Genomic DNA, 13847 nt, shown 5'->3' with positions numbered 1-13847 from the left:
ATATTCATTTACCTTTTTAGCATATATATATTTATTTAATAAACCTAATAATAATAATATATATTATTGCTTCGGTATAAATTTGTTTTTTTTATTTTTTTGGTGATACACAATAGCTTCAAAATTTACGTGTAAATAGTACTTAGTATCATTTAAATATAATGAATTTTTTATATATTTCATAAAATAATCTTGGACATATCATGCGAAAAAAAATAATTTAATTTCCCATTTTATATTAAGAATGTAAAATAAAATTTATATAAAACGTTAATTTTTATAATACATAAAAAATGCTTAGTATGGTAAATATGATATGAAATAATGAGTACCAAATGTGTTTCATATACATATTATTATTATCCCACAAAATTGAGTGTTACTAATAATAAAGAAAAATAACTATATAATTAAGAATATAATTATTCTCAATGCTTTATTTATATTACAATATTTTATAAATAGACGGAAAATATACTTAAGTACAACCCAGCAGTTTCATTAATTATATTTTACACTTATTTTCATACAATGAATATAATTAAAAAAGTTTTTTATCCAAACATTGTCCCCAAAATAAAAAATCATATTGCAGGATGCAACATTAACAATAATATAAAAAAGGCATTCGGTAAGAAATAAATATATGGGCATGCATATATATTTAGGTATATTAAAAACATATTCATATGTATTATGTACATAACATTATATTATAGTGTCAGACACAGGCCTCTTAACTATTCATTTTTGGGCCCCAACCTTTAAATGGTCAATATCTCTAGCAAACATCGTTGATATAAATAGAGATCCTAAACTTTTATCTCTCCCACAACAGTTTGGTAATTTAAAAATAATTTTATCCCTCCTACGTGTTTTATATTATCAGTTTATATATGAACATTATTAGTTATACAATAAGTTTCTAATCCTTTTTCCTAATATTTTCAGCCATAGGATTAACTGGGTTGTTATTTAGCAGATTTGCATATGCTATTAAACCAAGGAATATAAATTTAATTACAAGTAAGGCAATTTATAAACAATATGAAAATATTTGTCTTAAATTCTATAGTCAATACCATTTAAGCTGCATTATGTACACACATATAGTTATTATATATTATGATGGCGTTATAATACTCAAAATTATTCTTGTTTATATATTTTTCATCTTTTTAATAGTTAACGTATTTATGAGTATAACAGCTATGTATCAAATTACGCGTATTGTCATATATAAATATAACAACATGGACAATGAGAAGGCAATTAAAGAGTAAAAAAAATAAAAAGGACAATAAATTATAAAAGAAGGAATAAATAAAATGTCTTAGTTCGACAAATAAATATACTTTTTTTAATTTCATATGTGTATTTATTTTCAAAACAAAACAATTAGTCTATGATTTAAAAACAAGTTTTACTCTAAAATTATGAATTGTTATATAGCACAAAAAAAGTTTTCATAAATAAAAATGAGAAAAAAATTATAAAAAATAATTGGAAAAAAAAATTGTATTATTTAAAATTTGGTATTGAAGAATATTTATAATTATACTAAAAATAAAAAAAATAAATACGCTTCAATTTAACAGTATGTGATATTATTCAAATAGCATATATATGTATATTGGGCCTCGATATATTCCATAAGAAAGCGATACATATAATGTCCATACCGTAATGGCATCCCTCTTCATATAGCAATATTATAATATTAGCGAAGTAAAGGCATTTTATTTATCAGACACAAAGCACTAAATAAATAGGAACCATGTATCTATGCCATTGTACGATATTTTTGTTTCTTGATATTTATTCCAGCTGTTTATTGCTTCCGTCTTCATTATTTATAACATTCTTCATTTTTTTAATCTTTTCTTTTATTTCTTTCAAATATTTTCGGATTAATTTTTTTTTCTTAATAAATTTATTTATATAGTTTAGTCTCAATTGTTTTTCCTTTTTTGAATTTGGGAAAACAAAATTTGAAATTTTATCTTCCATTTTAATGCGTCTTCTTATTTTTTTTTTCCATTTTTGTTTATATTTTTCTGTAATTTGCTCTCTATCGGATATTATGTTTGACCTAATTTGATTTTCTATTTCACTATTTAAATCAATTTCGAAGTTAAACTTTTTAACATATCTCTTTTTAGCAGCTACCATTTCGATTAACTTATGTAGAAGAGTACGGATTTATAACACAAAAACTTAATGTATAATCATAACTACATATATATGTAATGATGCTTTATTTATGCGTGATGGAAAGCTAATCGAATTATACATATTTGCTATTTTTGCTTTGGGTAAATGATAACTAAAATTGTTATGCTATTCCATTATCCAAGGGTTTATATATTGAAAGATTGTGAAAAAAATAAATAAAAAATAAAAATACAATAATATAATATACTATATTATCTTGTTCATTTTGAAATTATGAAAATATAAAAATATATAACATAAAAAAATCATTTAAATCAACTATTTGGAATGCAGTTATAGCATTTTATTATATTCATTTATACGTCAAATGCTGCAATATATAATATTTTAATTTATTATATAAAGCGATTTTTCGTTAAAACTTTTATAAGAAAAACAAATTTTGATGATTAAAAAAATTAAAGAAGTTATATAGATATTAATAGATAAGAAATAAATGTATATAAAATTGTATATTCCGAAAAAATTTGTATGCATATGCAAAATATATAATTAAAAAAAATTGTGGATGAGGGCAAAAAAAAATATGCATATATAAAAAAATAAACTGATGAAAGAATAATCAATTAAAGCCTTTACCTAAAAAATAAAATGTTATATATAATGTGAGCAAAACATATAATATTTCATTAACGAAATGTCAATTTCTTTGTTTTCGCATTTTTTTAAAAACCAACCTAAGCATTATATATTATATAATGCATATAACAATGTTGCTTATTTATTAACAGTTATAGGGATTTATAATAATCAATTTGTGTGACCCTTCAAATCAAAAATTTGTAGACAACAAATTTTATATACAAAAATTATTAATTAAAAAAAATAAAACACAACGAATGAAAAATATTATTGGAAAAAAGTATTTTTTTATAAATAAAAATGGATTATAAGGAAAAGCAAAATAACAATGGAAATCGTTAGTTTATCATTAATACGTGATTAATATGCATATATATATTTGTTTGTTTATATAACACACGATCTATCTAAGTTGATCAGAAATATGTGCCCCATATATCCATCCATACACAAAAATTAGGATAAATAATTTAATGTTTTCATTTTTTTTTTTAGCACAAAGTGAATTTGATTTGGGAAGGTTACTAAATAAATTTGACATGAGTAATTATAATGAAGATTTTGTAATTACAAATAACATTTTAAAATATCATATAAAAAACATAAATATGTATAACTACGAAGCTAATAAAATATATGATAAATCAGAGCTCGATTTATACAAAGATAAATTAATTAATAAATGTAATATACACTACTATCCTTATGAATTATATTTTAATACATATAGAAATATCTATAGAGAAGAAAAAATGCTTTTAAATTTACCAAATAATATGAAAAAAACAAAAGAAAAAGAAAATGAAGAAAAAGATGATAATGAAGAAAAGGAAAAGGAAAAAGAGGACAACGTATCAAGTAAGGCAAAAAAAAACATTTACATTCTAATTGTATACATATTTGTATATTTCTTGATATAAGTAACATATAATTGAATTTCGTATCTGTATTGTTTGCATTTATTTCGTCTAAATATATGTTATTTAAATGTGTATATATATTATCTCTTTGTGCTTACTCTCCTAATCAGACATGTTCGAAGAAGAACAAGGACTAGAAGATGACTATAATTATGATTATAATAAAAGTGAAGATGATTTGGAAAATGAAGATCATGATGAAAATGTTATATAATGAGAAATTCCTAACAGCTTTGCAATTTTTTCTACGGTCATATGTATTTCATAATTATCATCGTCTTCATTTGAGGAATCAGAAAATTGTGTACTTATTAAAAGAGAAATAGAATTTTCTAAATCGTCATAACTACTAAATAAATAATTTTGATATTCATTAGGAGCGATAAAATTAATGTTGGAATAGAAATATTCACTTGTGAATTCGCGGATCTTAGGGTACCTGGGATAGGAGCATGAAGGGGAAACAATAAAATGTGAATATATAAATGTATGACATGGAAAATTGCATAAAGAAGATGTAGAATAATTCATATCTAAGCGTAAAGATGGCACAAGGATGTTTTGTTTGATATTCGGTGTGCATTATACAAAAGTATGCCTTCTATTTTTCTCTCTTTTTTAGCACAATCATTTTTGTGTATGCAATTTTTTCCTCATGCTATCGGGACTCACCTGTGTATGAGCAAATTCAAAATGAGGACAGCAGCAAATTTTTTTATGTTCAAATGTAAGGGAGAACACATATAAATGTTTATGATAAACTCGGATATGGTTTTCACAAGGGAAAATATAGTATATTTTTTTAAAAAGCGTGTAAAAAAATTTAAAAAACAAAAAGCTGCAAAATCATTTATTAGGGAAAATTTAATAAATGAGTTAACACTTTTTAAAAATGATTCTAATTGTATTAAGCTGAAATTGTTTAAGTAATACAAAATTTTAATTAAACATATATTTATATATGGTAATAATTCTATATTTATATTTAATTCTTTTTTAATTCGTTTATTTTTTATTTTTTGTTTTGATTTAATCAATTTGTCTTCATTAAATTTATTTTTATATATTTTTTTGCTACTATGAAAAAATACAGCATTTGTATCAAGGAATATATTATAATTATGAAATAAATTTTTTGAAAAATTAAACTTTTCATATTTTTGTTCTAATAAAATGATTTCTTCTAAATCAATAGAATGCACATTGTAATCGTATAAAGAGAATTCATTATTTTCTTTAGACATTGATAAGTCATTGTACATTGTTGTGGTATCTGCATTATCTATAGATATTATTTTACTTTGATTTTCTTGAACTGAATTGATATTTATTCGGTCATTATTCTCACTATTATTGTTTAACGTCTTCAGTTTGTTTCTATCATACTCAAGTAAAATGTTGTCAACAACTTCGTAGTCATAATTTTTATAGTACTTCACATAATAACGTATGTACAAAAATAAAAGATTGTCTCTCACATAGCCAAATGTATATATATCTTTATATTTCATTATAAATTCTAAAAATAAAAAATCTATTGTTTCTTCTTTACCCTTTTTAAGTAAATTTGTATACTCATAATTGCTATATTCAGTGCTCGAAGAATAATAACATAAAGAATTAAAAAATCCGTTTATGATATAATAATTATATTTATTTAAAAATAAAAGATAAAATATATGAGTATATAAATAAGTTTCATTATATTCTAAGTATTTTATTACACTAATATTTTTTTTTGTTTTATCGAGTAAAAAGTGAGTATTCTTTATCAGCATTTCATCTTCTACACACATTTTTTCTTCATTTTCACTTAGATTAATTTCATCAATAAAATGTTCATTAATACATATATCTTCTATCATAAAATCGCCTTGTTCTGTTTGTTGCATATTTCCATTTTTTTCTTTATCATTTTTGCTTTCATTTATTTCATTTTTTTTACTAGTAGAGTTATTATGAATTTTTATTACTCCTTTCCTAGTTGAGTTAAATTTATTCTTATGAAAAATTGAGAAACTTGTGTATTTTAAAGCATAATTATACAGATAAATAAAATTATTAATTTTATTAAAAACTGTTTTAATTAATTCGTATTTATAATTTTTATTAAAATATATTGATGTTATTTCTTCATCGTAAGTACAATTGCAATTTCTGTGTATTCCTGACTTTTTGTGGCAACTTTGTTCATTTCCATTCTCTTTTTCACGATCATTCCCAATACAATTACCAAAATTTTTGGAAGAGGTACTCTCTAATTGTTTAAATGATGGGTTTCGCTTCTCTGTCTTATTTTTCAAATAAATAGGCTCATAATAATCACAAACATGCATAATAATATTTTCAAATACACTAGAAATATCAGTATAGTAACTACTCAAATATTTGTGTATATTCATTTTACTTTTTCTAATATTATCATCAATTTTTTTTTTCATATATAATTCATAGGAGAAATCATGGCAATATTTATTAAAGATATTAATAAAAGAAAAATTTTCTTTTTCTCCTTTTTCATTAAAGCTAGAATAATTAAATAAATAGTTCAACAAAAATAAGCATTTTTTATGTGTCCTCACATTTTTTTCACACAATAGTTTCAATAATAATTGGATAAATATGTTTATATATTCTTTTTTTATTTCAAATAAAATATACATATCTATATTTTTTTTTTTATCATTTAACAATCTTTTAGATTCCGACTCTTCATCATATTCAAAACTATCATCCGAATTAAATGTTTCATAAAAATGTGTTTTATTATTCTGTGTGTAATTTATGTTTCCAGCTATTTTATCATTCCTATTTGAGTCTTTAACAAAAATATTATTTTCAGAATATTTTTCGAATTCCACATCATCAGTTTCGCTATCCTTGACATTTATATTTGCCTCATCCGATGTTTTTCTAAAAAAGCACAACGGGTATGATGTTAATAAAAAGGTGACAAGTTCCAAAGCAACTTCTCGAACATATACATGAGAATCTCCTGTATCTTGTTCATATAAATATTCTTGTAAATACCAAATTAGTATTTTAGCAATTTTATTAATATCTATATTAAATTGGAAAATGTCTTTTCCATTCTGTTTACCCTTTTCTATAACTTGTTCCCAATTCAGTTTTTTTTTTAAAATATTTATATTTTTTTTCATATAAAAACTAGTGTTTCGTTTTTCTTTTGTTTGATTAATATTTGTATTTAATGATCCCGCATTATTTTCACAATTTGTTTTATCGATTATGTGGGGTGGGTCATATTTGCTTATGCTCATTGAATTTGAATTAACTTGTTTTTTTTGATTTATTTTATTCTTTTTTGGTATTTTAGACTCAATAATTCCATCAAAGCTAATAGTAAAATCAGTATATAAACTCAGAAAGTCATTAATGTATGTTTTTCGAATTTTATCTACTATATTAAATAAAGCGAACAAACAAAATATTTTCATATTAAAATCTATAGGGTATAAATCGAATTCGATATATTTGAATTTATTTTTTGTATTAAGACTTTGCGTATTAGTCAAATTTTGTTTTTCATTTTCGTTTTCAATATCATAATTGTGATTTTCTTGAGGTTCTAATAGTGTTATGCATTTTTGCTTGACCTTGTAATATGTTGTACATTTTTTTAGGATATTATAAAGAAAATAAAAAAGGTCTGAACAAACATGAGAAATAATACTTTCGTTAATAAAACATAAAAGAATTAGATAACCTTTTAGGTAAATAAAGTTATTTTTCTCTTTAACAAAATTGTCTAATACTTGATAAATATATTTAATAGTATTTTCTTGGCTTGCAATATATATAGGGATATAATAAAATATTTTTGAAGCATTAAATTGTATGATTTCATTATAGTGGAATAAATTATTATGCATAATATCCATAAAGAATGTATAGGTATTTTTTTTAATAGCAAAATAATTACATTGACATATACTTTGTGCTAATAAGCATAGTGAGTGTCTTAATATTTCTCCCTTTTTATATTTATATACTCTTTTTTTTTCACTATGTACTAATATTTTTTTAATTTCATTTTGCAAATTTTCATCAATTCTCATTTTCAATTTTAATAGAATTTTGGATATACATATAATTGCACCATGCTTTATATATACATTCTCTTCATAACTTTTATTTACTAAAAATGGAAGAACAACTTTAATAAAATAATCATTATCGAAATCGGCAAAATTTGCTAAAGATTCGGAAGACAATATACGTATATTTACATTTTCATGAAATATTTTATCAGTATATAAATGATAAATGATTGGATACCTATACATAAAAAAATTACCAATTACTTTTGATTTTATAATTACTGATTGCTTAAAATTTATTAATTCATTAAAATTACAAGTAGATAGCATTTTTATATTTTTTTTAAAAATCTTATTTTTTATCTTATCCATATTTTGTCTTGTTTTTTCATAATTTGTTTTTTCTTCATTATCATCATTACTTTGTTCTATTTGGTATGCACACAAGTCATTTGGAAAACTTTTTAAGTGCTCATAGTAATTACTAATTTTAGAGTGATTAAAAAATAAATTACAAAAAGAAATTATATCACGATAAAATATATTTTGATAACTCTCTTTTTGAGTATCTGTACATTCTTTATTACCAAGATCAGATACATGAGTGTCTTCTCCAGTAGTGCCTCTACAAATGTTATTATGGTTAGAGGTGTTGAAAGCAGAAAATTGATTAAGTTGTATATTCTGTTTCAAGTTATCAGTGCTTGTGTCTTTTACATCAGTACTGAAGTTGTAAAAAAAGTTAAATTTTCCTATAAATATTTGCAATAAAGATATTGCTGATTTTCTAATATTAATATTATCTTCCAATAAAGACATAACAATTAATTTATTAAATATTAAATGGAAAAAGAAAAATATGATAGTATTTTTTTTTTCGTGGTAATACATTTTTATATACTTATTATATTTAAATAAGCTATATAATAATACAAACACACTAGGATATATTTTATCATTATTCATATATAAACTTTGTATTATTATATTCAATAAATAGTTTAATGTGTTTATAGAAAGAGAATTTTTGTGAAAAATGGAATGAAAAAATGTATAATTGATTGTACTCAAAATATTATTATCCTTATATTTTTTTAATTCATTAAATTTATTAATTACAGTATTTACATTTTCTTCATTTAAATATATTAATATGTTACCAAAGCTTTTCGATAAACACCATCGAATATTATTACTATTATCGTTAAAATAAAAAAATAAAATATTTATAATTACCATTATATCTTTTTCACATATATATTGTTTGAACTCTTTCACACTATCTAGATCATTATTGTTGTATTCTCTATAATTGTTTTCTTTGCTTTTTTGGTATAAAATAAATACTTCATTTATGTCTAGAAATAGGGGGAATTTATTAAAGAGATCATGATCTTCCTCTAAGCAATTTTCTTTTACTTTGTTAATTTTTGTATTCTTATCATTTTCTACTGAATTTTGATCAGTTTCTATTTGTGCTAATTCACACATTTTACTATTATCAGTTTTGATTTCATTTTTCATGTTACAACTAACAGGAGAGTTGGCAATATTTTCGTTTATTTGTTTTTTTTCTAAAAATAATAAGGCATAATAACGAAGACAAAGTATTTTTAAAGATTTTGAGATTTGTGTAAAATCCCAAATTTTATGATTGTGAATAAAAAAAAAAGTGTAAAAATTCGCATAGTTTCTTAATATTTTTTTATTTAGCTTTTTCAATATTTTTTTATGTGTTAATAAAACTCCATAGACAAGTATATTCGTATATTTAGTGAGACAAAACTTGGGTAAATTAGGGTTATTGATGAAATATAAATCATCATTTATTTCTTTTGATTTATCTTTTGTCTGTGTTAATATTAATTTGTTCAAAATTTCTTTCGAAAATATTACAAAATTATTGAAACATATTTGACTTTTGCATACATCTTCTCTACTTAAAAATTGGGCATATAGAACAGAGCATGCATCTTTTGTTTTATCATTTTTTTGTATATAATAATAATATATTTCCTGGACATTCATTAAAATGTTTTTGTTTATGCTGAGAATATCAAATGGTATATATAAGCAAAAGGATAGCCATATTATTAATACATATAAAATAACCCAAGAATTATTTTCATCCGTTTTTTTAAAATTTAAATTACTTATATAATCATAAACATCACTTTCTTCTTTCAAGGTAATAAGCATATTAATGATAGCGTTCAAAAAAAAGGAATCACATGGGAAAAATGTTTTTATTTTTTTCTCTCCTCTAATTGATATTAATGTATTATAATATTTATAAATCTCTTCAATTATTGTGTACAATTTTAGCATGTTACATTCATATTGAATTTTTTCATCATCAGTCATTTCATGAAATTGCCCCTTATCACTGTCAACAACTTTATCAAAGTTCTCTTTTTTTATTTCGTCATTTTCATTTTTTGTATTATTTTCACTTGTAATACAGTCTACTTTTTGTAAGTTTTTTTTTTCATCCTCTAATTTTGTTTTAAAATATGTTAAGAGGCTTTCTATTTGGTTAAAAGACTTTTTTAAAAACTCAAAAAATGCATGTACTAATAAAACTAGATGTGGGTCTAATACTGTCTTCGCCTCTCTATAACTATTTAAGCAGTTGTTTAAATAATTGAAATTTTCCAAAATAACAGAATAATTTTTTATTATTTCACCATCATCTTCATTTAAATAAGCTTTTATTATGTTGATTTTTTCTTCTACAATTTTATGTTCTCGAAAAAAAGTTTCAGTGTTTTCCATTTAATGCGACTTGAGGTGGAATCGATGATCAGCTTAGAAATTCGTATGATAGTGTATTATGCATATATGCGATCCCGAATCAAATCAATTTTGAATACAATCGTCTTTCAGAATCATACAAATTTATTACTAACTAAAAAATATCGTTATAAAAATTTTAAATCAATAAAATGTAATAGTATGGCCATTTCAAAAGGCTATATATATATACACTATTTTTTTTGTTATACTAAAATATTACACATTGGAGAGTATATCAAATATATAGGATTTAAGAGATAATCAGAGTTTATACAAATTTTTATTTTATACTTTATTTCTTTTATTGGTATATGTTTACATATTTTATTTAATTTTTATACTTACTTATTATAATTTTATTTAGTTTTTATTATTTAATATTTATTTTTTTCTTCTATGTGGACATCAAATTAAAATGAAAAACGACCAACTATTTAAGCTGCTAAATATATAAGGAAATCTACAAGAACATTTAAAATGTGTGATATTCATTTTGTTAATTTCAAGTACATTTTTATGCACTGATGGAAATTTTTAATAAGCAAATAAATAAAACAAAATTAAGGTAATAATTTGGCATTTTATTTGTATGTTAAATTGAAAGAATTGAGAAGAAATACTATAATAGGAAAAAACATAAAAATTGCAATGTCATATATTATTATTTATTATACAATTTTTTTGTATGTTTAAAAACCTACCCCTTAAAATAATGTCATATTTTCCTATACGCTATTTTCCAAGTTTCGACAAAAAACCTGATATGAATGAATGTATATTTTCCAGGCGTAATAAAAAAGGTATAAAAGTGGAAAAAAGTAAAAGATAAATGATGCATAATGTATATATTTTTATATAAATAACTATTAATGATGAAAAGTGGTACAAAGAAAAACATCAAGAAACGCGAGTTTATATATTATTATAACATTTTATAAATGTCCATAAATAAATAGATATATGTAGAGTACAACAATGCACATATGATATATATCTTTTATATGTATTTGTTTTAAAATTGAACAGTGAAAATAGTACTTAAAAGCATAAGTGGGATATCTATTTTGAAAAAAAACAAAATTATTATAAATGGAAATGAAACGCTAGCATCCATTTTAAATTTTCTCAAAAAAATATATAACAAAGAAGAATATATAGTAAGAAAATACGTACATAAACATGGGAGTATATATATGTAAATGAAATGATAGTGTATAATGGTGTGTACTAGTATCTATCAATAAGAGAGAGTTTTCATATACTATTTCATATTATTCATATTGCTGGGGCCTTATTGAAAATAGGAAGTATATTTTCATTCCTTTTATACTTACCTTTTTACATTTTATGCAGTATCTATACATTAATAACACGATTAAACCCAATTTGGACGATTATATATCAGATCTATTTGATGTAAGAATATATAGTTAAATAAATTCGAAACAATATATAAAAAGCATAAATACAGTATATATATACATAAAAATTTGCACCATTTTTATTCCCATTTAGTTATATCAAATTTCCAACAGTTTAAACATTTCATATAGTTTCAATCCAGCGTATTAAAATATAAGGGTAAGCAAAATAAACAGCCACAAAAAAAAACGAAAAAAATGATTGAAATGCAGAAAGAATCTCAAATGTAGACTTTGCTTATATGTATGCATATCGTTTCCTGTGGTTTTACACAAAATGTCTAAAATGGTCAGTTAATAAATTTTTATGTTTTGCTTGTATCTTTGCCTTTCTTTATATTTTTATTTACATTATACTTTTCGGAGAAATTAACAATTTGAGTACTCTGAATTTCGTTATCATCACTATCACTACTACTGCTAGTAGTACTGCTTATATTGCTTTTCTCTTTGTTTATGTTTTTTGATTTTGTTAGAAAACTATTTTGATGATTTTGAATATTTGTAGCTTGGCTAATTTTTTTGTCTTTATTTTTTTTATTTACATTATAAAACTGTGAATTAAATATAGCATCCTCATGTTGCTTTTTGTGGTCAACCATTTTGTTTTCATCCTCTTGCTCCTGTCGTTTAGTATTGTTATATTTTTTTTTTATAAGTTTAATGCTTTCTGTATATTTTTTAATTTTTTCAATGTCATCTGCTTGTTTTTTTTCTAGATTTTGTATTTTATTATTTAGATGAGTAAGTTTATCATTTTGCTGCAATATTTTTTTTTTACACTTATCATTATCTTCATTTTTGTCTTTAATAATTTTGTTTAATTTTTGGATCTTATCTTGTAATGATTGTATTTGAAATTCTTTTTCATTTACATTTTCATTTATTTTATCTTGCTTCTTTATATTATTATTTACATCTTGCTTGTTTTTTATATTTTCCTCATTTATAATAATAATTTTTTCATTCAATAATTTGATATTTTCATTTAAATTATTTATTTCATTATCTTTTTCATTTAGTTCATTTTTTAAAATAAAAATATCTTTTTTCATATTAGCTATATCAATATTTTTATTCTTGTCTATATTTACAAAATCTTTATTTTGTTGTTCTATTTTTTCCTTTTCTGCTTTAATTCTATTTAATTCATGGATTAAAATTTGATTGTTTTCTTTCAGCCGATTATTTTCATTTTCTTTTTCTGTGCATATGAATTGTAGTTCTTTACATTTGTTAGAAAAATTAATAATCTGAAAATAAGCACATTTGTGTTAAGTTAAATGTTTGTACCATATATTTGTGTACTAAAGATTGGTGTACATTAAAAGTATATACATATAAATGCATATTTTGTTTATTTCTTTATATACTTGTGAGGACAATGATTCATTTTCCTGTCTCATATTATTTATTTCCTCTTCATTTTGTAATAAATGTAGATTTAGTTCTTTTATTTTGTTAACTATATTATCTTCTTCTTTTATCCGCCCTACATTTTTATTTAATTGGAGTGTCGCATTGTTATGCTTTCCAGTATTACTGTTGTTAATGTTTTTATTTTTTGTTATGCATTTCGCTTCTTCTGCAAAAAATTAATTCATAATATATGTGGTGGATGCTCCCATCGAATAATAGGAGATGAAAAAGAGAGAACGAAAAACATACGCAAGCTATATATCCCAAAAATACATTAAACATAAAGAAACAAGAGAAACTAATAGAAATATATTTTATTTTTCAATTTCTACTTATAAGTATTATTAAATTTAACTTTTTACAGGATATTCTTGAGTTAGCTTTTTTTGGAAAGTGCTTTTTATCTTATTCAT

General features: G+C 22.2%; 6 protein-coding genes across 6 annotated transcripts; 3 read left to right on the top strand and 3 right to left on the bottom strand.

Annotated features, from left to right (window-relative positions):
• Window positions 1–531: 531 nt before the first annotated feature.
• On the top strand, window positions 532–1283 carry PCHAS_1338200 (mitochondrial pyruvate carrier protein 2, putative; the record flags this gene model as incomplete). The annotated part of the gene is made up of 4 exons (XM_016799308.1): window positions 532–631; window positions 720–842; window positions 952–1026; window positions 1186–1283. 4 exons carry the CDS (start codon window positions 532–534, stop codon window positions 1281–1283), a joined length of 396 nt encoding a protein of 131 aa, XP_016654616.1.
• A 535-nt stretch (window positions 1284–1818) lies between these two features.
• PCHAS_1338100 (conserved Plasmodium protein, unknown function) lies at window positions 1819–2172 on the bottom strand (the record flags this gene model as incomplete). The annotated part of the gene is made up of 1 exon (XM_016799306.1): window positions 1819–2172. The coding sequence occupies one exon, from the start codon at window positions 2170–2172 to the stop codon at window positions 1819–1821; it is 354 nt and encodes a 117-aa protein (XP_016654615.1).
• A 945-nt stretch (window positions 2173–3117) lies between these two features.
• On the top strand, window positions 3118–3951 carry PCHAS_1338000 (conserved Plasmodium protein, unknown function; the record flags this gene model as incomplete). The annotated part of the gene is made up of 3 exons (XM_016799305.1): window positions 3118–3154; window positions 3313–3675; window positions 3848–3951. 3 exons carry the CDS (start codon window positions 3118–3120, stop codon window positions 3949–3951), a joined length of 504 nt encoding a protein of 167 aa, XP_016654614.1.
• Window positions 3930–10573, bottom strand: PCHAS_1337900 (conserved Plasmodium protein, unknown function; the record flags this gene model as incomplete). Its single annotated transcript, XM_016799304.1, has 2 exons — window positions 3930–4176; window positions 4410–10573. The coding sequence occupies 2 exons, from the start codon at window positions 10571–10573 to the stop codon at window positions 3930–3932; spliced, it is 6411 nt and encodes a 2136-aa protein (XP_016654613.1).
• Window positions 10574–11306: 733 nt separating this feature from the next.
• Window positions 11307–12166, top strand: PCHAS_1337800 (autophagy-related protein 12, putative; the record flags this gene model as incomplete). The annotated part of the gene is made up of 4 exons (XM_016799303.1): window positions 11307–11394; window positions 11621–11751; window positions 11948–12010; window positions 12110–12166. The coding sequence occupies 4 exons, from the start codon at window positions 11307–11309 to the stop codon at window positions 12164–12166; spliced, it is 339 nt and encodes a 112-aa protein (XP_016654612.1).
• A 154-nt stretch (window positions 12167–12320) lies between these two features.
• On the bottom strand, window positions 12321–13847 carry PCHAS_1337700 (protein MGET, putative; the record flags this gene model as incomplete). Its single annotated transcript, XM_016799302.1, has 3 exons — window positions 12321–13268; window positions 13389–13600; window positions 13790–13847. 3 exons carry the CDS (start codon window positions 13845–13847, stop codon window positions 12321–12323), a joined length of 1218 nt encoding a protein of 405 aa, XP_016654611.1.

The sequence above is a fragment of the Plasmodium chabaudi genome, assembly GCF_900002335.3.
Source record: "Plasmodium chabaudi chabaudi strain AS genome assembly, chromosome: 13".
Taxonomy (NCBI): Eukaryota; Apicomplexa; class Aconoidasida; order Haemosporida; family Plasmodiidae; genus Plasmodium; species Plasmodium chabaudi.
The sequence above is the reverse complement of the archived record's forward strand: the minus strand, read 5'-3'. Positions and strand labels throughout refer to the sequence as shown.